Here is a 27,630-nt window from a genome sequence, read left to right on the forward strand (position 1 = left end):
AAGCACATTATGCTGCTCAAACTGTAACTAAATGAATGTTCTCAATGCAGGACTTCTACAGTAATGAAGTATTTCTAGAGTGAAGTATTTTTTTGCTTGAGTTAAGTTAAGGATCCGAACACATGCTCAACCACAGACTAAGAGTAGCTACTCCTTCTACAAAATGGCTCCTGTGAGTCCCACAATATTATATGTATACAAACCACAGTTGCAAATGTAATGGGGTAGAAAGTACAATACTAAAGAGATCGTAAAGTAACTTAAAATGGAAATACTCAAGCAGACAAATTTGTGGTATCTTAAAAGACCAGTGCGTATGATTTAAAGTATATTTTCAATAGTGTGCAATCAACTGAAACTAAGAATTGTTGCGTTTTCGTTAGCTTAGAATGAGCCAAACACATTTGGAAGCTTTTGCTAGAAAAGAATGTGGCAGCAGGAGAATTCAATATTCATGTTTTTGGATTGCTGTGATTTCCATAACCGTTTATTCAGTCTCTCACAATTCCTGAGCAAATATTTGGTCTTTTATTCTTTGTCTGTATACATACAAAACTTACACAGTAACTTTGAATGAATTCTGGTGAATTCAAAAAGGTGATGGTTGAAGAACACACATAAACAAACAAAAAGTAGCTGTCAGAAGCCATTACAGTATGAAATACAAATCTTACGATTGAAAATGAACAGACCTACATACACCTTACTGTAAGTGCCCATTCTTACAGTTTGCTTCGCAGCTTGTGCTTTGATCCAATGTCACTGGTTTGACTGTGTGAGTGCATTATTGATGAGATAAATAACACCTGTCTTTAGGATAGTTGGAAATAGTTGGAAATAGACACTTTAAGGCCAGACTTACACGCAGCAAAAGCACACATGCTTATTTTTTCCCCCTCATATACAGACTGCTTTATATAAAAAAGTGCATTGTAATGATATAGATTGAGTTGTTTAAAAAGTACTATATTCTCTTTCTGTGACGCTGTTATGAATTCGTAGTGGTGTCATTTCATTGTGGCAGGCAAAAGTCTGTTTTTAACGGCAGGACCAGAGACGGTGAGAGCCTGCGGCAGGATACAGAAGCCCACGGTAACAACGTCTCCTACTCCTTCTGTTTTACCACTTCCCGGGGATGGGCACCCCGCATTCATACCAGCCCACGAATGGATGGGGCGTGCGTCGACCAATAACTCCAAATGAAACCGGCTGCTGTCTGTAGGCGCGATAAAATCCTGCAAGAGAAAGGAATGATAATGCTGTTCAGTCATTTGCAGAAATGTATCAACAGCAAAAAAGAGCGAGCGTGTCTGGATGTCATCCGTATTGAGCTCTTGTAGTGGAAGGGAGGCGGTTAGCCACTACAACAAACACAGCAACAAGAGAAGGTTTTCATAACTACTTAACTTCATTCGGCCAATGGGACTTTGATCGAAAAATAAAGCCAACTACCAGCAAAATGATGCTCAAGTTTCAAATATTCTCATTGTGTACTGACATGACCTGAAACAAACAATGGCTAAGAAGTTCTGACATTAATTGAAGAAGTTAAGGTATAATGAGGAAAATGGTCTGCAGTAATGAAAAGCAGGTGCCATTTGGGCTAACACATGCTAAACCCTTTAAGGTCCTTTGAAAAAGTCTTCATTTGAACAACACAAGACATCTGTATTCTGCATAGATACCATCAATGCATCTGGTCCACTAAGGAGCCGGAGAGACCAGACTGCATGGGAAAAAAAACACATAATAGGTTAGATCTAAATATCAAGACCACACATGTGCAACTTGTTCACCTTGTGCTGGGGGCAGATGATTTGAGAGGTATTCCGGACCGGTCCTTCCGTCCCTGTAGGAATCCACAAACTGACAATGGTCGTCTCCATGGCCAAATGTATCCCCTATACTGTAAAAGGGCTCTATGCATAGAAAAAGGGAAGTGGGTATCATCATTCTGAAAAGTACTGACCATAACAGGTTTAAATATAGGTGATGTCATACGTTACCTCTAAGACTATCTCCCATGAAGATCTTGTATCGCAGAGAGTTACACAAAACCACACCCACAAACTTCCTGTACCATGTCCGCTTGACGTACTGGCTGCCCTTACAGCTACTGTGGGCTGAGTTATACTTGAAGGTAAAGGGAATCCAGATTGGTTCCCCACCTGAGGAGCAGAGGAGGAGATGCATCATGTTGTGGCAAAGAATATGCATATCCTATGAATAGACACATCATGTATGAGGAGGATGAGACGATAGAGAGAATAAAATCAATTGTGTCTGTAAAGCTGAACAATGAAGATAATATTTGACAGTATGTCACACTTAATCAAAAACAGTCGTTGGTTGAACGCTAACAGCACGAAGGTTCCCTCTTTAAAACCTGCAGCTTTGGTGGGATATGGCCAGTTTACCTCAAACTAGAGATGTGCAGTCGGTGTATGGACTTACCAGGTGGTCTTTCAATGAGAAGAGGATCGTCTGAAAGAAAGAATGCGATCATTTCACAAGGGAGGAAAAGCAAACAGGCAGCACTGCAGGTTTAATGCATTCTCCTGATATTGAGAATGAAATACCCATAATGCACATAACACAGAGTAAATCTGCTAGTCTGCTTTCACTGCAAAGATGTCTTGCATTGCAATGCAAGCAGAAGATCCAAAGCTAGTTTGAGCGTTGACGGGTTACACACCTGATTCGGTGACATAGGTGAGTGTATCGCTGATGGGTCCCAAACCAAACACATTCTTGGCCTGCACTTTGAAGTAGTACCTGGATGAAAATAAAAAACACAACATAAGGATTTACATGAGAGAGTTAAAGTGTAATTCTGCCTGTGTTGTTGTGACTGTGTGAAAGTGAGGAAAATGTTAATGACCATAGCAGATGACTGGGCATGCTTCAGTCTGGCTGAGTAGACTGTTTTGTATTCGTACGAATCCAAAGTGAGCGCAGCACAATAAAATGGCTATTTGGCTTGTGTTGAAGGGAGAAGGAGGGAAAGGCGCTGAGGGGAAAAAGAGGCTTCTAGACAAGTGGAGATTAACTGATAGAAGATACAAATGAAAGACAGACGAAAGGAGGGACATGGAACAAGTAAAGCATAGGGATAAATATATATATATATATATATATATATATATATATCCTGAAAATGAATAAATGTTAGGGGGTTGAAAGAGAGGAAGAGTCCTTAAAGGAGACATTCATCACAGAGAGCTCACTTAGTCGCCGGATGGTGGAGAATAATTAAATCCTATCAGATTAAAAACTACCCCAGTGACAGAGAGTTTGCAAACGTTTCCACTGTAGCTGGCTGGTGTGTTTGGGCAAGTGTGTGTTCATTCATGCAGTATTGTGAGCATTTTTGCTCCCTTTCACTCTGCAAGGTCGCATACAGTAAGTTCATGGTCAGTCAATTCCTAGAAAAAAACTTCCACGACGTACAGCCCCGAGGCCTGGATCCAATCACCAAAAGCCACGTGACAAGCGACCAAAATATATATCGCCAGAGAGAGAGAGAGGCAGCTGCAGAGAGATGATGTAATGAAAGAAGAAATTGGAGAAGGTAAAAAAAAATGATGTGAGTCATAATATAAAAACAGAGAACGGACCACGAAATTCTACATTGAGCCGAGCTAGCCCTTTGAAACGTGCAATACAGAGGGCTCATTCAGAGCATCGATCTTTGTCTTCACTTCAGAAGAATATCTATGTGGCAACTGCACATAAACTCAAGGCCAAATTCAGCATGGCCATATTATATGCGCCTCAGTATACAATATGTGATAGTTCAGCCACAAAAATTACAGCAAACTTGTACGCGAGTCGATATTCACTGAAAACTGTTCTAAGACACAAAAAAACAAGCATGAACCAATGTTTCAAATTGGATCTGAGGTTTAGATCAATTTTGCAAGAGAAACCTGAATACAGCAACAACTAAATGATTATCTTCATCATCGATGAGACCTCATCTGGTGTATATTTTCGAATGGATTATTTTTGGACAATAAAACACGAAAAACAAACGTTGCGACCTCATCAAACGCCTTGTTTTGTGTGACCAACAAAGAAGAGAATCAATTTACTCACGCAGCAAATTCTCTCACAAGCTGGAATCGTTAAAACTAAAATCCTTTGTCAGTCACGCCATTTATCAGCAGGAAAACTTGTGCATCCAATTTGTCCACATGTGAATCTACGTGCCTGGTGCAGCTCAGCAGGCAGAAGGAGCCTGCAGCATAGGAAATACCAACACTGCCGCATAAGACATCCCAGGATCAACAGTAACCACGCGAGAGACACTATCACAAATACGAACTGGTTGCCAGGGAGGGAATCCCTCTTTGCAGACACTTGGAAAACTTTACTCTTGTGTTCCGCCAGCAGGTGTTTGCTTTTCTAAGGCCCAAGATAAGACACTTATCATAACACCTCAAGCAAATGTGTGCCTGATACTTCTATCCCTGATGAACTCACACATCTGAAACTGTTTTTCCACCAGATTCTTGAGTGGCATACAGCTTGCAGGTTCTGAGCTAGTACTAGAAGACAATTTATAACTTGCTTCATACATTGACTAAAAAAACAGTGCATTTGCAAAGAAGCTGGAGGATTTTAAAACATGCATTATTTACATGCACAACTTACAAGCAAAAGGTGCACAGCTATAAATGAAACAAGAATTTGGGCGGTTTGGGGTAACAACTCTCCCTTCCTCTCATGGGCCCAAGTGCTAAAAGCTGTTTCCATGCATTTATTTTGAAAACCGTAACCCGTGTCTCATAAAACAGGGTTTTGGAAACACGCTCTAATAATTGAAACAGACCTAGGTGACTGTATACTGTGTGGAAGTGTCAGATAGTGTGTGCTGTATTTACGTTTTTTTTTACCTGCTTCCATTTAGCCAAACTTGATTTACTTCACTCTGAGGGTTTTTACGAAACCGTATACAAGCATTACAGTATCAGTATCCAAGTCATACTCTGCTCTGATCAGTGTCAGTCTGGTTCAATGTCACAATTCATCCAGACAGAATGCATGTTCTGTGCATTATGCGATGGCGGCTTGGTGATATAAACACTCAGCCACAGCCAAGCACCTGCACCCGAGGCAGCGACCTCATCGTAAACATTACATGCAGGTCAGGATAAGGGGTCTTTCAACAAAGCATATCTTTGTTTATAAGGTCAGGTTCCCTTTTTTTATGACTCCCATGTGGGAGACGATACTGTGAATCAATGAACATGAAAGCGTTGCTGTAAGATCAACCGCCCTCTAAGCATCGTAACCATGCATACACAATGATGTACACACCAGGTGGGTTATGTGTTACCTAGAGTTTGGTTTGAGATTCTCCAAAGCCAGGTGGGTCCCGCTGGAGGGTTTAGTGGACCATCTATTGTTGAGGACATCATCATATGAAGCGCTGTGGACCATGTAGCCTGCAGGGAACAATACAGAATAAATGGGCATTAGGTGTTAGAAAAGAGCTGAAAAAGAAATCACTGTTCCAGACAATAAGTTAGGAAGACATTGTTTACGTTTATATCCATTTTAATGTGAAACGAAACAATACCCTGAGGTTCACCATTAAAGGGATACTTTCACATTTTGAGACTTAGACACTTACACTTACCAATGAGACAGTCGACAGCACTCTCTATGAGGTAAATATGAGGCTAAAGCCAGCAGCTGGTATGGTTGGCTTGGCACAAATGGGGAAACAGCTACTCTGGCTCAGTCCAAATGTAACAAACCCAGCACCTCTAAAGCCTGTGCAACTTTTTTGCATGATCAACCTTGGCCGCACATGACCTAAACATTCATTTTATGCTTTCAACTATTTTGTGAGAGTAGGTGGTCCGCCATATATATTTAACCAAAGAAAAACTGTTGCCCTGGCAAGTCATGCTGACTGTCCTCCAACCTGGCAGTGTGTTTTCTTCTTCTCAGAGTAATCCTTAGAATCCGGAAAGCAACCTCAAGTCACGGCGTGCTCAATCACTCACAACGGTGGATAACAGCTCCGCCGCACATCAAACTACCAACTGTTTCTGTTGGACTTTTGAGTCTAAGTTTCTATTTTTACTGGAGCCATACCAACACAGCTGGCCGCTGACAGGAGAGGAGGGAAATACGTGCTACTTTGTAATTCTTCTTTTGGTTTTTCATTCATTCACCATTCTACATTGTTAAACTGAGGTTTCATAGGGTAATATGTAGACTCTTGCCTACTCTTCTTTCTCTGCTTTAGGCGTTAAGTGTTTCCAAAGGAGTTGGACCTTTGAGCCAAGTGCAACACTAATTATACTCCGTGAATAATTAGCACGTCTCGCCCAAAACCTTTCAGCAAAAGGTCGTCGATGCATCAGAGTTAACGGAACCAGACGTTGGGTTTAGGTTAAAAAAAAAGCAAGTATGCCAATGTTGTCCCTCGTCTCTTGAGTCCACTTGCTAAAAGCTGTTTCCATCCACTTGTTTTGAAAGCTGTGACCCATAACTCCTACTGTAAGACACGGTTGTGCAAACACGCCCTAATAACTAAAACACCACCCTGTGATTGTATCTGCATGTGTGAACTGTACCTGCAGATCATTTCAGCTGTATTTACAGTGTATATCTTAGCAATACACAATACATACATTCACATAAAAGTTATGACTGAAATTGTTTTATCACACATAAAAGCAGAGAAACCAACCGTACATCAGCGTCATGAACCTTAAAAGAAATAAATGAGTTTATGGAATGTAGCATGGTATGTAAGATACAACTAAATGAAAGTATTTTAAATGGGAGAAAATAGTGTTGGCGCAAGTCATTTCCAGACAAATTAAGTGCAAAAATGCATTCAAGTTATGCAGACAGCGTCAAGATAGTGTGTGTGTGAGCAGAGAGGATACACCAGGGAGAGCAGATGGAAAGAAAGTGGGGAAGAAAACAGCAGTGGTGGTAAAGACCAACTGTCTGTTTTACACATCTGTGGACAGACCAGCCCAAAGCATGACCAGGAGCTCCTGTTTTCCTGCCAAAGAAAACGTACTGCCTCTATAGCTGGCCAGGCTGCTACCTTTGATAGCCCACCACGTGTCATACACTATGCTGTTATCTTCAGTCTCTGCTCTGTCCCAGAACCCCCCCCCCCCCCCCTTTATTTTTAGGTCAACGGAATTTTGGTTTTCACTGAGAAACTATGCAGAAGCTTAAGAGCCCTATTCCCTGTGTTCAATGCGACCTTTTCCTGATTTATTCACAATAAACTGCTGGAATAAGATCTCAGGAGGGATGTTGGTAACATATGTTAACATGAAAGGTTGATGAAACAGAGACAAATACCAGTGGCCGACAAAAGGAACGTGTTTACTGCAACGTTCCTCCAATAAATACCGTGACACAAACAATAATGCCATATTTACTTCACGTTTTTATCAATTAAAGCTCTCTTCTTTTACAACGGTTTAATGGCACACGACTGGCGTGCAATCACAGCAGAGAACTACATAAAAGTGAACACATTATTAACCACAAAAAAACCATTCTGCTGCTCTTCTAGACTTTCAAAATGTTATCTGACCGAATAGATTCAATTCTGACGGTGAAACAAGTCATTTCATGTGGGTTGCAACGCTCAAAACAATTCCTCCACTGATAAAGATCGGCAAACAGTAACAACGGAGTAGGGTACGCTGGAGACTATGACGAAAGCACAAGTTTAACTGGAACGCGCATGCAGCATGCTCTCATGTGCACCCCATATGACAGGAACACAGAGCGGGCCAGACGGTTGGTAAAAATTTATGGATTTTGTGACGGTGCACTGGCCAACCAATGCAGCGGCCCACATGTATAATGTGTTTAGAGACACATCTTAAATTTTACTTTACCTGGACTTTAAGTTATGGCAAAACATCTCCTACCTGACACCATGTTATCCTTCAGTGGGCGACTCCAGTCCAGGATGATAAATGAGTGGCAGCCCTCCATGGCGACCACAGTGAGGTTATAAGGCTTGTTTTTGGGAGGCTGATTCTGATTGGCTGCCAGGCTGTCCTTCTCCATCAGGCCTTCCAGGATGTCAACCTGAAGATACTCCAGAGCCTCCGTCAAGGAGCAAGGAGAAGCCGGGTCCTTCTGGATGTAGTTCACATGGGGAGCTGATGTCAAGAAAAATGAAATGGAAAGGAGAAGTTATTTATTTTAACTACGTAATTGCCTCATATAGGCAATTAATAATAAATACCAATATTTATCTTGCATTATTTATTAAAATCATTGATGTTAATGGCACGGACTTTTGTATGTAACAGAATTTTAAAGATGTTAATAATTTTCTAGGTCATACTATTTTAACTTTTCCAGTCAGTCATTTTGAAATAGCCTAATTTGAGGTTTGTTCGTAGTCCTTTTTAAAAGTGGGTACCTGGCTCATGTGAATACCCACAATCTTTCCTTTGTTTCCTCCCCAGCGCCTTTTGTCTTTTTTTGTTTGTTTTCAAAGAACTCTGGAAAAAAGCCAGCTGGACTTACAGATGTGAATACTTCAGTTATCCCACTATTCCTAGTGTGGCTGCGATTTAAAGGGAGCCACTGGAGCCCGGAGTCGCTCCTACCTCCCCAGATGATTGTCCCTTTGCACACGCCAAGAGTGTAGATAGGCTACTGACAGCCTATCTACACAACAACACACAGTCTGTGAGGCTGTATGGGTTTAGGCTTTCGCAAGCTCCTACTGTATGTGTATACGCAATCATATAGCTTATGTATTACGCACTCATACACTGAAATACATGATCTGTCGTCAAGGTAAGCAGATTGACGTGTCTGTCTATACACAGGGTGCTTGTAAGCAGCATCCACATGTCGAGGATCAGTGCAGGCTCATACACACAGACGATCCAGATGTTTTGCTCTGTTTATGTGTCATTCTGTCTGTCTTATTCTGCTTGTTGAAAAGCCAAATCCAAAAACACTGACAAAAACTGTCGTGTGTGAGCCAGACATGGATCAAATGACACTGCGAAACAGCATCAGGACAGTTCACATAATGACGATTCTAATATCAGTCCAGTAAGGCATAAATAGCATTCTGTTAGTCCAAACATCATGGTACTGATTTTCTAGTCCACTGTGGCTACGTTCATACATCTGGATCTAACTGTAAAGCAGATGCATGCAACTGCTAAGAATTATTATCTCAAGCAGGATAATCATATAAGTGAGTGAGAGTGATACAAATCATGTCAGTAGACTGGCAGGCTACTGAAGTGAACTTAAACTATATTAAACTAATAAATATGAAAGTGGATGAGCCAACAAATGCTTCTCTCAGTGCTGAGGTCAGCACCCTTAACTTTTTTGATTTCCCACTGCTCTTTTTTTTTTTTTTTATAAAACAGTTTTCAGATGGCTCTATGTGAGGGAATCACAAGGCAGTCATTGTTTACCAAGAAAGATGGTGTCCAGAGTAAGCCATGTTGTTGTCCCACTGTTGCTTCCAGAGCAGATGATACTGATAGCTCTGCCATTGCACTGGTAAAGACACAGCCATGCATCTACCCATATAAAAGATTGCACACAAAGATCCCTACAACTGTGACAGTAACAAGTTGCATTTAATCCTTCAATGAACGATGGTGACGCCGTTACTCAAGGTTTTATCCACTTTGTTTGACGAGTAACAGACTTGGCACTCATTTGCATCCAGAATGGTAACCACTAATTCTGATTGGTCAGAGAGTGTGCATTACTTTACACTCTTTTTTTTTTACTTTACACTTTACATAAGTCAAAATACTTGCTATGGGATGTGTTACACAGCTTGTGAAGTCTGCCATGGCTCTTGAACGACCTTTGTCGAGTCTGAAAACAATCATTGATGCGTCATCTGTCATGCATCTTGGCCTGAGTTGCATTATGGGAAGTGTAGGATCAAGCATTTCTGGAACATGACAATCCTAAGGACCAAAAGCCATTATATCTTGGTTTTCACTGCGTCGATGAACTTCCAAAGCTATATAGTGAGTACTTACTGGTATTTGTCTAAATATGTATTAAAGTTGCAAGATACTGAAACCATTGCAGTGTCTTCACAATTGTTATTTCAACAGCTGAAACACAACAAAAAGTGCAGCCATTAAACACAGCGCTGTTGAAAGGACCTCTGACATTATGTCTTTTTTTTAAGGTTGGAGTCGAGTAGATGCTATCTTTATTTCTGTCATGAGAATATTGTGGACTGTTTCTGCAACCAGATGAGGTGATATAAATTTAGTATGAGAGGCCAAAGTAAGCAAAGTAATACTCTTGTTGATTGACACACACTCATTTCAGTCTTTGAGTACCTGTGAATCGTTTCTTCCCACTGCGGTCAAACTCCGATGACGGGCCGTGTTTGGATGGTCTGGTGTCCGGCTCTGGAGTCGGGATCTCTGTCGTGGTGGGGGTGGTTGTTGGGGGCAAGGTGGTGTGGACAAAAAGATCATCTAACAACAACACATGTGTCAGTGAGCTTTTGATTCAAATACATTTATATTATTTACATCCAAATTCTATATTTTGCTGCTGTGTTTCATTAATCCTTTGTAATTGGCACCATGATCTGTGGAATAAGAGTGTCAAATAGATGTAATGAATTGTGGGCAGATGTGTGAGCTCACTTTGAAATAACCTCTTCTACCCCTACCACCCAAATATGTATTCTTGTGTGATGATTTGCTCCCCATATTTTCCATACGAGGGGGGCCTGACGACAACGGCCATTTCACAAGTCTCCAAGGCTGACAAATGGGGGAAATCCAATTAGTTTCTTCTGCTTTCATTGCTGTTTTTTTCCCCTGTCCCGCATCAGTGGGCCTTGGCATTACATCATGGTCCACACACATGCAACCAGCTTTGAGCCGTGGCAGGGAAATGCTAAGAAAATATTGTAATGCTCAATGTGTCTTCTCAAGCAGACCCCAAAAAGAAAGCAAATATCAAATGCTGCTCACATGCAACATAATCCTTGATAGATCCTAACACATGTAGTGAAACTAGAACAATGGCTCACATCAACCAAATGTTGCAGTTTCCCACTCAGCTGGTGTTCAGCTGAAGCTGAGGTTCATATTCTATCACATTACAAAGCAACATCAACAACAGCAAAAACATTGCATTCGATCATAAGCCAGGGCATTCTCTTCAGCTTAGTAATGCAGTCCACATGATCAAGTTTTTGGAATAAATGTGATTAAAAGCAGACCATAATGGAAAAATATCCAAAAACCCCAGCCGTGAACCGAGACCAGGCCAAACAAACATACAAGAAGAGAAACAAAGTGAAGACCACATGCAAGGCAAAGAGGAAGAGACAGGATGACACATGAACAGACAACAAACAAACAGTGCAGTAAACAGTCAACAAACAATGAGCATGTAATGTAGTAAAGCCCAGTAGCGGTAAGACGGTCCGAAGCCAAACTCAGCCAATACCTTTCTTAAGAACTAAAGCATCAGGCATGTAGTCCATTTCCATTCCTGAGGATTCCTCTGTCAGAGAAGTAGAACAAGCTGTAGCATCAATCTCACATGACCATGTATATATTTCTGAGCTAGCATACACACATTGACATGTACACCCAAGCTTCAATATAGACAAACCTACTTGAATACATGCTGTAGGTGCAATCACCAATACACATTTTGACACTAATGTAACTCTGGCTAGATTTCAGTGAACTTAATTGTGTGATGAGTTAGAAAAAAAAGTGTTCAAATGATGTTATTTTAGACTTCAGCTGTATCAGTTTGCAGTATAAGCTTTTTTCGGATTTGATCAGTTGTTATAACAACAACAAACAACAACAATATCCCAGAAACTACACTGCAGATATAAATCATCATCACTTTGTTTCTTTCTCGAATAGAAATCACTGCTTGTAGGACCCACACACTAGAAATCTATGTATTGCTTGGCAAGATTTTCTTGTGTGTTAGTCCCAAACCAAATACTTGTACATTTACAATGTTAAGTTCATAATGAAACACAAAAATCAATGGAAGCTCTGTGCTCACATAGTGAGATTTGTTTAGGTGTATGTATGGGGTACATTTATGTTTTAAATACTTTTGAGTGTTTTGGTTGTTTGCAAATCTAAAATTCTGACATTACAGGCTTGGTTCACTTAAATTATTTTCAAATGTTCCACCATGTGTAATGTAACAACTATAATACCCATGGTTCGGGTGTCCATGCATGTGTTTTAAGTATATTTCATTCATTGTCTTTGTACAATAACACAAAAGGCAATGTGCAACTGACAACTCGTAGTATGTTTAAACCACTCTGACCGCATTGAGCCACCAGATGTGGAGACTTGGATGTGGTTTCTGTGGTCTCACATCTACACGCACACACACACACTGACCAGATCACACAGTTAAGTCACACACAGTTGTAAAGTTATAGGACTCTGTGGGCACAGACAGGAAACACTCATGGCCTTGGCCTGGATGGATATGACAAACAATACAACCAAGCAATTTAGTGAAGTCACTATTCTGGCTCTAAAATGATTCCCTGAACTTGCATTCAGTTATGTGGAAAATCTATTTACTCAGCTATGTTGCAAGTTGGGGCACAGCAGTATTTTGTTTCATTCCTTCAGCATGAATCTCTTTCTAGAATAATCTTTTAAAATGCTGTCTGCAGTGCGTTATAATGACTTTCAGGTATGTCTTTCTCAAAGTCTCACCTTCTGGATAACAGTCCAATATTCCTTCTGCATCCAGCGCTGGATACCCGTATTCATCTGTATTGGAGAAGGTTCCAGGTGGACAGGTTGGGAATGGCGGCGCAGTGGTAGACTCCTCTATGATCCAGTCAGTGGTGGTGGGTTCAGGTGTGGTGGTAGGAGCCCTGGTGGTGGTGGTGGTAGGAGCCCTGGTGGTGGTGGTGGTTCTGAGGTGAGGAAGGTCCAAGCCAAGTATAGGTTTCCCTCCAACCATGAGGACCTTGTCTTTGGGATTGACCACAGGCAGGCTTTCTCGGCCGTGGCCAAACAGAGCCATACCTTCCTGGTTTAACAGAGGACTACCCATGTGGTCTGTTGGTAGGTGGAGTGGAGAAGCAAAGAGTTGGGTCAACATAAAATGTATTCTTGCAGCTTACTTTTTGTTAACAGTAACCGAATAATGAGAACGATTCAAGCTATTTCTTTTCATATATTCAAGCTGTATACTGTTTTTTTAAATGTCGTGCAAGATTGACAGAAGCTTATCACCAAAAATGGTGCGTCCGTCTTCTCCAAGCACCACTCTCTTAGGCCTGCCCTGGGAGTCCTGGAGAACTTGACCATCCTGGTTCATAAGAAACCCCTGTTCCAAGTCTACTACCTGGAGAGGAAAACATGTTTGCTACATCTATACAGCAATTCATATAGATACAATTTTAATAACTGCCTGATCCTGACTGGGAAATGTAGTGAAGTAATACTCCTATTCACTGATTTTCATAAACAGATTCAGTCAACCATTAGAATGGGAAATATAGATATAGACATTTGTTCAATGTTTTGGTTTTGTTAGATCAGTAGACCAGCAGCCAAATAGCTTATGTTAGCACAAAACAGCCTCTGTCTACCATGGGAGACTACCCTTTGACAGATCCATGCCTGCTGTTTCCCCATTTCCAGTCCTTATGCTAAGCTAAGCGAATCATCTGATGGCTGTAACTTCATATTTACTCCACAGATATTAGAGTGGCACTCTTTAAATCAAACTCGGCAAAAAACTGAACAAGTGCATTTCCCAAAATTTTGAACTGTTCCTTAAAATGATAAATTACATCAGTATTTCATGCTACTCCAGAAGAAAATATTCAAGAATAATATGCATCACAATGTAAGATTACATCCATTGTTAGAATCACTAAACCATTAAACATAGTTACCCATTTGGTTCCATCAGGTCCTGTGATCAACTTTTGACCAATGGCCTTGCTGGTTCCACGAGAGGAAGAGGGATCTTTATCATTTGTTGCTGTCAGGTTTGGTCGTCCATTTTTACCTAACAATTATACGATTCAAGAAAAGTTATTTTGTTACTAAATAATGAACTGATTACTGTATCATAACATCTACAAATGATTGATCAGTTAGCCTTTTGCCTAAGAAAATCGTTGCACCTTTTGAGTAATACAGTAGCAGGCAGTGGCACTGGCAGCAACTTTAAATCACATGCACTTTACCATTTCCATTTGCAGGCTTGAGTTGTCCTCCATTGGTCGGTTTCCCTCTGACAATGGGATAGCGAGGCCGACCTCCCTGGCCCCTAGATGATGATGAAGATGCTGAGGATGACGATGTAGACTGGGAGTTGCCTCCAATTATTCCCCCTGTCTTTGTCACAGTAGTACCACTACCAACATCACGATCTGAGATCAAAACTGGCCGTGGCAAATTTGAGGAAGAAGAGTCAGATGATGATGAGGAGGAATCGGACGTTGAAGAACCCATCATTGAGTTCTGTACTGGCTGTGGTCTGATGGGAAGCCGAGATCCACCAAACTGTCGGTTAGCAAGCAGAGGAGAGTGTACCCTCCCGTTCCCCCCCACACCAGGACGACGATGAGTTTGAGTGCCTCCAGACGGTGATCCAGGTCTTGTCCTGGAAATAGTTTCCCTTGTATCCACACTGTCATTGTCCTCTACATGTCTGTTAGGGTCAGCTGAATTTATAGCAACTTTATCATTTTTTCCACTGATTTCTCTACTCCTTTCATCGAGATAATCCTTGTTATGATCATTATTATTGTCATTAGAGGTTTCTCTAGGGACTGGCTCATTTGAGACTCTGTGTCTACCAGAGGAATGATGGGAATCAGAGTTTGAAGAAGTTGCTGCTAAAGAGGAAGATGATGAAGAGGATGAGGTAGTTGGGTTTCTAACATCACTAGAGGCTGTGTTTATATTGGTCAAAGAAGGCTTTGCTGAACCCACCCCATTCTTTAGTGAATCATGAGTCCTCCGATCGTCACTGGTTTCCTGTATTGAAGATACTCCTGCAGCACCTGTGGCCCCTGACACCCTAGTGGGTGTCCCCCTCAAGACAGGTCTACCAGTCCCCATGGAGGATGATGTCCTGGTCAAGGAGGTCCTACCATCCTGCCTGGGAGATGAAGCTCTCGTCCCAGAACCAAACCTGCCAGGGTAACGGGTAGCTAGCCAAGGGAACCTTTCAGCAAATGAGGGGCTAATTCTGGTACGAGAAACCACAGTTTTTTCATTACTGCTCTCCTCCCTTGCCTCTTCCTCCCCTCTCTTCTCCTCTGTGGGTTGTGCTTTAGAGTTTGAAGTAGGCTCTTCAACTTTGATTGCTTCTGCGTCTGTGTCTTTGTTATTGCTATCATAATTTCCCTCCCTGTGTGTTGTGTCTCGCTCAGGTGATGTCCTGTCTGGTAAAGTGGACTGTGATGTTGCTGAGCTATGTGTGTTTGAAGTTGCTTGGTTTGGAGTTCTGCTTGGTAAATTCAACTGTGAGGTAACGGCAGGTTTGTAACCGTTCAACATTCGAGTTGAATTTCCTCGAAACACATTTCCATGATGTCTTCGACTGTAACCATATCTAGAGCCCAACCCAGACCCCTTGGTGCGCCCCGCTGACACCGAACCTCTTCCAACAGATGTAGCCTCTGTCTGCTGTGAATTGGTCTCTTTTACAACTGTAGAGGAGGGTTTAGTATGTGTTGTGCTGGGCTTATCGGAAGTGTCTTTACTCTCTGGGTATGAGGAAGCCACATAGTCCTTTTTACTTGCTGCTGACTCTTGAACACGTGAGGAGGAAGTAGAAGACAAGGAGGGATCAAAAGAAGAGGAGGAAACGGGGGAGGTGCCAGAAGATGAGGAAGATGAAGAGTTAGACGAAGAAGAGGAAGCAGCTTTGGATCCTGGTTTTTGATGGACCCTGATCTTAATGGGCCTCCTGGGCAGAGGATTGGGACGGGGTTTAATTGGGGAGGGCGTCGAAACCTTGAGGCTGGGGCGCTCAGTAGTCAGAGGCCCTTCATCATATCCCGCTTCATCTTCAAATTCAGGAGAAACATTATTGTCCGGTTCTTTTGCCTCCGGTACAACCTCCATAGTTGTCGTCTCTTCTACTGGAGATGCCGTTGTGTATATTTTCTCTTCTTCTTCCTCCTCATCCACTCTATCTTGAGCTCTTCCTCTGGATGACCCTCTGTTCACTGTGTTCCTGACTGAGCCCCTTACAGAGGACAAGATGCTGTGGTGTGAGCGTGACTGGGACTGGGAAAGTGGGCGTACACGCCTATTGACAGGTAAGCCAGAGCGTGGAGGAGGGGGTGTGGTTGGTTCTTCTGTCACCTTTCTTGACTGGAGGTCAGGTTCATCATGGTCGGTATCCTGTTTGGAAGGAGTGTGGATAGTCCTGCGCCTGTCCTTGGTTTTTGAGAACGACGAGGCAGCGCTGCTGGCTGACAGTAGACAAAAATTGTCATGAATACAGAATTAATCAAATTTTGACGCATAGGCCTACAGGCCCACACATACTGTTTATAGTGAAATGGGCTTACATCCCGGCATGACAACACTGAGGAGCTTGCTCTGTGGTCCTTGACCCCTCCTGTTGGTGGCTCTAATCTTGAAGATGTACCGATCTCCCGGTGTGAGACCATCTACGGTGGCTGTGCTGCTGCTGCTACGGTACGTCACACTTTTCATTCCAAATGGCTTCATAGCAGGAGCATAAGACAGGATGTACTCTGTGTGTAGGTAGAGCATAAATTACTGTTGTGAAGAGAGGTAGTGTGACCATTCAGGAAAAAAACTTAAATTCCAAAGTGCATGCAAAGATTGTTGCCCCTTTCCCAACAAACCCATATAACAATGGGTATGCATCAAGTAGTCATGTGACCTCAGCTTGCTGTACATTTCCCAGATGTTTAGTATTTAGGATTTTCATTATTGCATGTGCCAATCAATTACATTACCAACATTGTCAGTGGGAACTAAATATTCATGACCACTGGCAAACTTTAATTTTGGGGGCACTATCATGGCAGAAAATAAATACCAAGGATATATTTACACTCATTTAATTGCAAAAGTGAATTAACTTATTCTTCCCAGCCTGACCTCTTATCCTCCCATTGGGTTCTTCAGGTGGATCCCATGTTGCTATGACAGCAGTTCCTTTTCCTCGTAGTGGCTTGACCTCAAAGTTCTCTGGTGGCCCAGATGGTGCTAGCAAGTGAGGAAAACAAGTGAATGTCAAGACAGCAGTGAGAAGGGGAGCAGCAGGACAGAAACCAGAAGCAAAATAGATGGAATAGGGTGAGGAAATAGCTGATTAAAGAATGTAAAAACAGTGAGTCTGTGCCAAGAGGCTTCAACTGAGAGAAGTACTGTTGCCATACGTTATCAGGAACCTTCCTTTGAGATTATATTGATATCTAAGATGTTAGCCAGGCAGTAAATGCTGACATTCCAATGAACCGCAGCTCAGGATCCGCTATGGCATGGTTTAACAGCTGCAATCATGACAGAGCTGCAGCCAAACCTGGAATCAAATACCAAATAGGCATTGAACGCGATGAAGTGTGGTATTGAGGACATAAGTAGACAAGAGCTAACTGAAAAGAGTTTTGCAACATTGCATTTTTTTTCCACAAGAATCAATTATCTTTTTATATTCTAGGAAAATGCAGGGCTTTGGCTTTCTATAGCTTTTCCTTCTGACTCACAACTCATCACTTTTCCTAAGTTGACCTACAAAATTATATTCCATAAGCAGTTCTCGGCAGGCAGTGGCTGCATGTGCGTACCTGACTCGGGGGTCCTTTGAAAGACAGAGACGCTCCACTTTCCATGATTTTCTCCCTGAGAGATTCGGACAGAGAACTCATACATGCCATCAGCAGACAGGGTGTCTATCATCATCCTCCTCTGGTGGCTGTCCTTGTACTCCCAGCGTGCTGACTCGCCCTTCTCCCTGTACCTAATTGTGTAGGATCTGGGTTAAGAAAAAAAGGCATGTTTTACTCCAGTGGAAGGTCAAGTGCTCTCTCTTACTCAGTCAATCTTTTTCATTCATTCACTTTCTTTCACACACACTTCAACATATTCCCACCTGATCACCCCACGGCCGACCTTTCCCATCTCAACAGCAGGATCAAGCCAGGAGATGAGGACTGACTGAGGAGACATGACCCTGACACCGATGTCCTGGGCCTCGTACTCCGGTGGCTCTGGACAACAGACATAGACACACACAAAGATGTAAAGACAAAAATGTCGAGCTCCAAACCAATATTAAAATCACCCCTAAGGTCATTCAATTTGGTTATTGGACGGCCTGTGGTTCTCACATTTATGACAATGTGACAAACAACAATCATGCAACTACATAGATATTGATGAGGTATTTTGAGATATTTATAATGCAAATAAGACAGATAAATGTGTAGAGGAATGCAGTGATTCTCTGTCAACCTGCAAGTACCTGGTGTAGTTCTTTTGGTTGCGACTGCTCTGTTGGCGGCTGCGCTCTGGCCCGGGGCTTTCTGTGCCTGCAGTGACACCACATGAACGGACTCAGATGCTATGAATAGAAAGGGATACCAGGCACGGCCAGGGTTTACAATATGGACACTAAAGATTTATACACGTAATGACAACATCTGCAAAATGTAGTTTGGAATCTGCCAGTCTTTTCAGCCTCATATTTCACTTGAAATGAAAGCTTTGCTCTTCAATCTGGTGGTAAATTAAGGGTGTAGAATGTGAGTCCTCTTACTTAGTTTTGGTGTGTTTCGGTTTCTCTGGTCAGATTGAGGCTTGGTGTGGTGTTGGCGTCTCCTTTCCAGCGGGGGAGCTCCTGGCAAAGCTCTCTCAGGCTGCCTGGGACCTGAGGAGGACTGAGGGGCCCTCCTGTGTGTCCTGGTATTCGACACTCCCAATGGGTGGGCTGTTCTGTTCACCCTGGTGGCCCGCTGTAATGGAAGTTGATTTCTGGCAGCAGTTTGTGGAGACCTGGCTTGACCTGTTGGTGGACGATAATGGTGGGCAAAAGTCAGAGGGCACCAGAGTTCATGTTACCTTTATGACCCCGTAGTTCAATCATAATCTGTGTTCTGTGCTGGATTTGTCTTTGGGGTCTTGTTGAAACTACCTGCCATGGAAAAATTCATTGAATATAATTGCTCCACTCACGACACATCCGCACAGTGATAAACACAGAATTACATTTCACTTTCATCCAACAGTGTTAGATTACATGCCCAGTCGTCACACAAGAGACATGCCGCAGAACTGCACCATGACCCCTATCTGCTCCAACTTGTCCTGCTTCCTGCTTAAATTCCACCCTATTAGTGACTCTTCTTCCTTTCCTCTCCTCCCTCCATCCCTCATTCATCTGTTTCTCATAATCACTGTCAGATGAGAAGGATCTGCCCAATTTCCCATCACAAAAGCTGCATGCACAGCCTCGGTAAGTACTGCTAGGTCAGCTCATGTAAGAAAATGGATTTGACGAAATTCAAAGTGGTTATAAGGACAAAACAAAATGCTTTGATGTGGTTTTCCTTTGCCAGACATAAAGAAAGAGAACAAACAGGTAGGATGGGCCAACTGTGAAAAGTTTTCCAACATAGTCCACCACACCCAAAATGTTTTCTTCAGTTTTGGCTTAAAAAGCGAGAGAGGTGGAGTTTTAGTGTTGGTGGACTTCCACCACGACACCGTGTAAGTTGGGGGATACAAACATGACACAAAGAGGATGTGAAGATGTGGATTTAACCTGAGTTAATTAAATTTACCTTATATTATGGTATACCATATTGGGGGCCAGTTAAACTTCAACTTCAACTTAACAGGATCAAGCCATTCTTATTGCCAGTTTTATTTAATTTACTACAAATCACAACACTGTGAAAGCAATAAAATGAGCCAATCCTCTTTATCATATCCACTGTACCTGTTTGAAGTCTCTCCTTGTACTATCTGACTTAAATAAGAGAACATTTGGTTTTAATCAGCCTAAATCTCCTTTTCCATATTTTCTTCTTCCTCTTTTTCTCTCTCTGGAAAGCTGTCACTGTGCATAGTTTGGCGCCGGTGACCATGCCGCAGACCATTAAACCATTGACTCCGCAGTGCTCACAGTTGCCAAATCCTTTCTTTCTTTTCCTGGAAGCTCGATGGTCGGAGGTGCTGTGAGGCTGGCCTCCAGACAGACAGACAGACATACCACTGCTACAGCAGAGACCCACCTCAGTGTGTTCAGGCGGATGCTTAAAGAATGTGTGTGCTTTCAGCTGAAGAAAGCAAGGTTTTTATCCACCATCTTTGACATTTCACCAGCTTCAAAAGCAAATCTAAACTTTGCAAAAATAAATTAGTGGGATTGGTTACATTGCTCAGTTTAGCCACAGTTTAATTCTTACAAACAACTTGCAGTGGCCGAGCGTCATTGGAGGCAGGAATAAGTCTCATCTGACGAAGACAGTTAGCTAGCTAACTGGCAAACCAATGGCAATTTATATATGCGTATATATACATACATAAATATATATATATATATATATATACATATGTATATATATATTTGCTCGTCTGACGATAAACGTAAATAGGGATTAACATTAGCCGATAGCTTGCTAGATAACTTAAGCTAATGTGCTAGCAAGGCTTCATAACACACTATGTCTTCTTTTGCCAGAAGAAGTCTTCTCAAACAAATACAACTGAAAATCCAGAGTGGCATGGTGATTCAGTGGTTACTCTAAAAAGATTAAATAGTTATTCAATTTAAAACAATGTAAAATGGAAAAAATAAAAACAATTTCCACAATTGAAAACTTGCTTGATTAATTTAATTAATTGACTGTGCACAAAAATATGTCAACACCCTACACTTCACTATATGGATAATCAGGGTACAAGCAATTTTGTTTGCTACTAATTTCTCTGCATTTACGGTCTGTTGAAAGCAGTGACCATAAATATGTGAGAATTAAAATTACCTTCAATACTAAAGGCAAAATAAATCTTAAAAGTAAAATTTGGATCGCCAGCAAGAGAAATGGACAAACCACTCCTATGTAATGTTGGTAAAGAGGGCTTGAGATCAAAGTTTACCTGCTGATGAGTTCCTGACAGGTGCACCGCCCAACACAGCGAAGCCATCCAGGTTAACCCATTCAGGGTCTAAAAAATAAAACAAAATAAATGTTAAATGATGTTGTCGATAGAAACTTGGTAAGCAAGCCGTACATTATTCAAATTTAAAAAGAAACTCAGATTTAAAGAATAATTTTAACCTGATGACGACGTATTCAAGTGAACATTTTATTTGTATTTTTTGTGGTCAACTTTAAAAATATTTGTGATTCGTTTTTTCCCTCTGATCAGTGAGAAAGGTTTCCCTCATCTCGCCCCATGTTGTTCCTGGTAAGTCATGTCTCCATTTTGTTGTTTTACTGTAACAGCGGCTGGCCAGTCACATTAATAATATGGAGGCAGAACAGCATGGTGTTATTTATGAATACTGATGCTGCTCTCATGCTGCTGCGGGAACAACATTCGATATGCAAGGAATTTCTGGAAAGGCAACACAGAGGCGCTGCTGCTCGGTCGCAAGAGCGTTATGGCAAACTGTGCCAGAGATGGAGAGACAACAAGGCCGCCACAGCACACACACTCACATCAAAACAAAAGCATCTAGATGCTTATTTGAATGCACTGACACACCGTACAAGACAATGCATGAGTCAACACTTCCACCCTATCCGCTACCACACTCACCACCACACATACTCATGTCAAACACACAGCGAGTGACCACAACAGAGGGGATTGGGTTAAAGGAGCCGAGCTGGGTTTGGATGTGGAAAAGAAGGGTTGGCTGCAGACTGCTCTGAGCTGCTGATGAAGTATGGCTTTAAGATGCCAAGGACAGAGGAAAATGGACTAATGACAAATGCAGGCTAGACTGTGTCAACACTGCAAACTGTATAGAAACAACTGTTTTACACGGCAGGATTAGGAATAAAGGAGCTATTAAGACCTAAAAATAATGTCCTTCTTAAGCTTAAAATAACCGCTGTCTGCAGAGCCGGAATGATGATCGCCGGACACGCACGCCACCACCCCCAAGTACTCTTTCTTTCTGTCTGGCAAATTTGGATGACAACACATCCAATCATGATGTAATCCTGTAATAAAAATTGATAGTACATGCACATGCGTGCGTGTGCATACTCTTTACCTCCCACGGCTTTGCTCATCTCCCTCCTTAGTCTTGGCACTTGTCTTGAGAAAGTGCAGAACTCGGGGATCTGAACAATTACTCCATAGTTTAAGCCAAACCTCATTTTCTTGCTCTCCATGCATTTGTTTTCCTCTTAATTACTTTTTTTGGTTAGCAGTACGACATCAGGTCTCTTAGAAACATCAGCTCCCACTTGATTTGTTCACGTCACACCTCAAACATCGTCAGAGACATGTCTCTCATCCTTGTCTCGCCCTGTCTTTTTAACTTTCTCCATGTTTCTGCCTTACCTACATCCTCCAGTAGATGCGAGCGACTGTCCTTTCCTTTAGTGAAGCGGTGAGACCTCGTGGGTTTGTTGGAGCTGATGACGAAGCGGTCCACAGGTCTTCCATCTAGATGAATTGAAGGCTCCCACCTCTCCCTCAGGCCCTTTTCCACATATGTCTGTTTCCCATTTTGTGACCGCATGGGCTTCTCTGCTGCAAAACAAATGACGTGAGGATCAATTGAGTGTAAGGTTTATTTTAACAGTCCTCTGTCTTTATCCCTTATCGTAAAGGCTTGCAGCCCCAACACATTGTAGCAGTACGTGGTTCTATTTTCAAGCTCAGTGATAAACCTCTTCTTTCATGCCACCATTACAATTTCCTCTGTATTTATTATACTTGGCATTGAAAGTAACTCTGATTCTGATGAAGCAGAAACTTACTTGTAAAGCGGCCCTAAAAAATACAAACTATTTTGATAGTTAAATGAATATTTGAGGATTTGCTCGGATGGCTAAAGGCTCAGGACAATAGGCAATCTTCAGTCTCTCTCTTGGCTAGATCCAGTACAAGACAGATTTTATAGCTCGTGCTTAATTTAAGGAAGCATGTTAGAAAATCGTTGTCTATTAACATATATAATGTCAAATACGGGTAACATTGGCATTCATTTAGAGCCTTGTTTCTGTCCTCCTGATGGAAGTAAATCCAATATTCACCTTCATCTAGCTCTGCTTTTTTGGTCTCCACTGACTCCTGGGGTAAACATCTGGCTCTGTTACAGCTAAATATTACGTCTATAAAAGCAAGAGGCTAACTTATGTTCCTGTGCGCTTTTTTTGTGCTGGGCAGATAGCGTACGGTCGGTTCATCAGAACTTTTCTTTTGCTGAAAATAGCAGCTGAAAAGGTGCTAATGAGCGCGTTGAAGGTATTGTTTTGGACCAAAGGATGAAATGAATAATACTAAAGTGCTCCAAAGAGCTGAGGGGAAGAGCAGAGACTTGTGATCATGTAGTTCAGGGTTTATTGGCAAGCTGGTCATTTATCGCTGTCACAAATAATTGCAAGTGTTGTCTGGCCGCATCATAAACAGCTGATCCTTGTGACTGTCTGTCGATGCTCCCCAAATGTTTATAATAGCCTTCAGTTTAGCATCGTCACAAAATAACTTCATCGATTTGAAGTCTTGTTGTCTGCAGGTGTTGTCTGCAGACTTACATCGCATTGTGCATAAAGGTGTGTGAGAGGGTTTCCCAAAACCAAACTCAATCTCTCCTTATTATATCCTCATTAATGCCGGGTTATAGTGGAGTCAATTTTATCAGCTGTTAGTGGCAGACTCCATTGACACGAGTCTGGACAAACTTCAATCACTCCGAGCCTGTTTCCAATAAGAACATGTATTACGTAGGAAGGGATCTGCTCCTCTGACCAGACATCATTCTGTGATTTGGCCTCTCTGGAAATTTATGATCCAAGGGCAAAACATATATTTCTGATTAAATCAAGACTCCTTCGAGCACAGCAGATGCATGATTGCTATCCAAGAATAAACAGTTTGGGAAGCAGTTAAGCAACTGAGCTGTTGTAACATCATAATCTTACAGAGGGAGGCTTGTTTTCAGAGCGTTGCCATGGGAAACTTGGGCAACAATATGACATTAGAAGATGGACAGAGTGTTTGAGTTAGACATTGGAAAGTATTACGTGAAGAATCAGGGCAGGGCCTGAGGGTCATTGTCTCTTTTTTTAAATAAAAAAAGCGAGTGAGACAGACAGACACGTGTATGTGCATGTGTAGCTTGGTACAAGTAGCATATGCAGGTAAGCCCCGAGGTCAAAGGACTCCACAAAATACTTGTGCTCGTGCACCTGCAACGTGCTCCACTTTAACAAGAGACCCCTCTCACCTCGCACACAGACTCTGACCCCCGGCTCACCCCTAATGTCTTTTAACATGAACTCATAATAACTGTCTTCTTTCACAAACTACCATCAGGATCGGCAGTGAAGCTGTGTGTGTTGAAGGAGGTGTGTGTGGACGGGTTGACAAGGAAGTGTTGCAATGTCACGCTAAGACGGTCCATTCTGTACGTTCTAGGAAACAAGACCGAAGTCACCAGGTCAGAGGTCAGAGGGAGGCTGACAGAGGTGCTATAAAGAACTCTGGCAAGCTTTTGATATTTTATTTGAAGCAACAACCTGAAGTGAGTTCATTGTTTAACTTGGGAGGGTTACATGCATACATAGACGACATGACGTGTGACATTTACCAACGGAAGCCGACCAGAACAACAACAGTCTAAAAACATACCTTGCATTTCAGTGTTGGTGGTTAAAAGCTTGAACCAACAGACTTCCCAAACGTTTCAAATGTTGCGTCTCTGATGAGGACTGACATCTGATGATCAGACATGATTTGTGCTATATCTGCCTGAAAAACTCTTGGTATGCTGACATCTAGTGTGCTGTGACAGGTGTGCTCATGGCTCAGGTGAAACTTGTTTAAACAACTGGAACCGCACTAGAGATGAAATCATGACACGAGACACGCCATCACTGGCAGGTTTGACAGGCAGCTAAGTTGCAGGTGGGTGGGGGGGTACTGGTGATCAGACATACCCAGTATTGCGGAAAATATGAGGACTATTTGATCTGCGTCATATTTTCCCAACGCAAAGTTATGAAGTTCCTGATCCTGAACATTTTCTATAAGATCTGTCACCGCGAGCTCCTGCAGAATTCCAGCATGTTAAGTGGGGCAAAAAAAATGTAATTCCACTGGCCTGCAAAGACATGATTCCCTATTTTCCCTTCACTCTCAGTCCCAATTCTCTACACTCAGACGTTGATGGACTGTGGCTGCATGGAAGAAGTGACATTATTTATTAGCCAAATAAACTTTCTCTTCTCTCTATTTGCACTGTTTCCGCCTAGGTGTCCAGATATCCCCAAGTACCCAATTTCATCCACTTTTGTAAAGAATTTTAGACTAATGACGTGTAAGAGGAGAAAGTTAATGAGGAACACTCTGCTTTTCCTTGACTACTGTCAAAACACCCGAGAGGAAGACATTTAACAGCAAAACTGCTCAGCGGCCCGCAGCAGTGAACTGTGTTTGTATTAAGTAGCTCCCAGGTGTGACTGTATGTACGTGAAGGAATGAGAAGCAGTGTGTTGCAGAGAAAGTGCATGCCCGCTCTGAAAATACTTACGAAAAGATGGAAAAGAAAACGACGTAGAGGAAAAGACCACAACAAATAGCAGCATGCCTATATTCAGAGAAAGCATCATGCACTAAGTGCTTAGAGTTGAGAAGGAGACATATAGAAACTTACAGATCAACTGACAATATGTGTGGACTGAGTATGTTGACGAAAAGAGGGAGTAAAAAAAATGAAAGGGCTGGCTGAAACGTGGCTTTGAAACTCAGTCAAAGCGGTTGGCTCTCTGCCCTCCAAAACTGATCAGGCCGTATGGCACGTTTGATATTTTGACTGTCTGGAGGATGTGGGCGTCTTCTCCTGAAAATTGATTTCACAAACAGTACTTAAGAAACTTTAAAACATGTGTGCTGCGGTCTCTGTGGAATCACTTTTAATCATTTTGCTATCAGGAAAATGTCTCAGTCCTTTCTAACAGCTGCTGATTGATATGCAACTCTGTCCAGAGGACCTACAGAAAGAAAACTTAAGCATCCAACCACTTCTGCTCTCCCATGAACATTTATTTTACTAGCAGGTCATTTATCAGCCACACATTTGGCATGATATACCCCTCAGCAGAAAGCACAATGATGCAGCCTGATATTTATCACCATCTTCTAATTGTTGATCACAGCTCCCCAACACGTGCCTACAGTATGAGGTAAGGACTTGTTCCATCTGCTGCTAGAGGCCAGCTGCCAGCATCATATTTTCCCCCCATTAAGAAACAACAGTGAAAATACTGTCAAAATCCTCATTTGCTGAAGTTGCTCACTCAAACTAACTCTTTCACAACTGTAAATGACAAATCAAAAACTCCAAATCAAATAGGCCAGTGCATTCTAAATGGCGACATTCAAACTATTTCGTTTTTTTAAAATTACATTTGCAGCAACTGGGGAAATGTTTATGCCCCACGCGCACAGAAATGGATGTGCACGCGCGCACTTCAACATGTTTCTTTCCCTTCCAAATAATAACATTAGCATTCTGAGTTTGAAAAAAGTCATTACATTGTAATGCACTAAACTCGCAGATTTCAGCTAAAACTGGTCAATGGCAAACGTCAGCTGTAAGATCAATCAAATTTGAACATTTTAACCACACAAGGAGAAAGCAACATCGCCTCAGCAGTGATCAAGCTGAATAACATATTAGTGCATGCACTTGTTTTTTTAAGTATACAAATCTGTTACCTGCCCATCCGCATCCTGGTGCGCAAAACGTAACGATTAGCGCCAAGAGCGTCCTGCTTGCGGCTAAAGCCATATTGAGAGTGGCGCGCTACTGCTGCGGAGCGACGCACCAGCTGGATGCAGAGGGCTGGAGTATCCCAGCCCTCCCTCCCTCCCCTCCCCTCTTCCGATGCGGCGGCAGCTTCTCATCGTGAACTCTCGGCTGTTCTATTTCAGCAAAAAGCTTTAAAAAAAAAAGAAAAGAAAGAAAAACAACGTGGATGAAGACACATGTTCTCATGATTTTATTTAATGCAAATTCAATGTTTTATTCCGTCACAATTCTTTTCAGCTCTTCATGCAATCAAAGACACTTTTTAATAAAATGTCTCCCTCGTCAGGGAGCACCACTGCTTCTATTCCAAAACCACTAATTAGTGCCAGAATTATTCAGATCTGCGGTTTATGAACATTATATCTCCACTATAGTGCTCTTTTCATTTTTGAGCTCAAACCACCTTTTCCTGAAAATGTTTAGGAATGTGTGTTTTTCTTTTTTTTAACTACAGGAATGTTATGTTTTAAGATAGGTGCAGTATTTTTGCAAGCAGTCCAGTTGCACCTGTCCTGTTCCAGCCTCGTTCTTGCAGACCTGAACCAGGATCAAACATTTCCATGACATCATCGCTTCACCAGGTGTTAG

General features: G+C 42.0%; 1 protein-coding gene across 2 annotated transcripts; it reads right to left on the minus strand.

The window, feature by feature from the left end:
- Nucleotides 1-509: 509 nt before the first annotated feature.
- On the minus strand, nucleotides 510-27,021 carry fndc1 (fibronectin type III domain containing 1; the record flags this gene model as incomplete). 2 transcript variants are annotated; one of them, XM_079290766.1, is made up of 22 exons in its annotated part: nucleotides 510-1,235; nucleotides 1,797-1,919; nucleotides 2,007-2,168; nucleotides 2,455-2,484; nucleotides 2,696-2,775; nucleotides 5,342-5,450; nucleotides 7,926-8,162; nucleotides 10,350-10,490; nucleotides 11,479-11,535; nucleotides 12,741-13,091; nucleotides 13,269-13,380; nucleotides 13,937-14,052; nucleotides 14,234-16,477; nucleotides 16,577-16,765; nucleotides 17,139-17,246; nucleotides 17,828-18,015; nucleotides 18,133-18,250; nucleotides 18,505-18,603; nucleotides 18,799-19,044; nucleotides 21,144-21,212; nucleotides 22,566-22,757; nucleotides 26,949-27,021. In XM_079290766.1, 22 exons carry the CDS (start codon nucleotides 27,019-27,021, stop codon nucleotides 1,120-1,122), a joined length of 5,160 nt encoding a protein of 1,719 aa, XP_079146892.1. In that variant the 3' UTR covers nucleotides 510-1,119. The 2 variants fall into 2 exon arrangements, with proteins under 2 accessions (XP_079146892.1, XP_079146893.1); XM_079290767.1 differs by lacking the exon at nucleotides 11,479-11,535.
- Nucleotides 27,022-27,630: the final 609 nt, after the last annotated feature.

This window comes from Melanostigma gelatinosum, assembly GCF_949748355.1.
Source record: "Melanostigma gelatinosum genome assembly, chromosome: 19".
Taxonomy (NCBI): Eukaryota; Metazoa; Chordata; class Actinopteri; order Perciformes; family Zoarcidae; genus Melanostigma; species Melanostigma gelatinosum.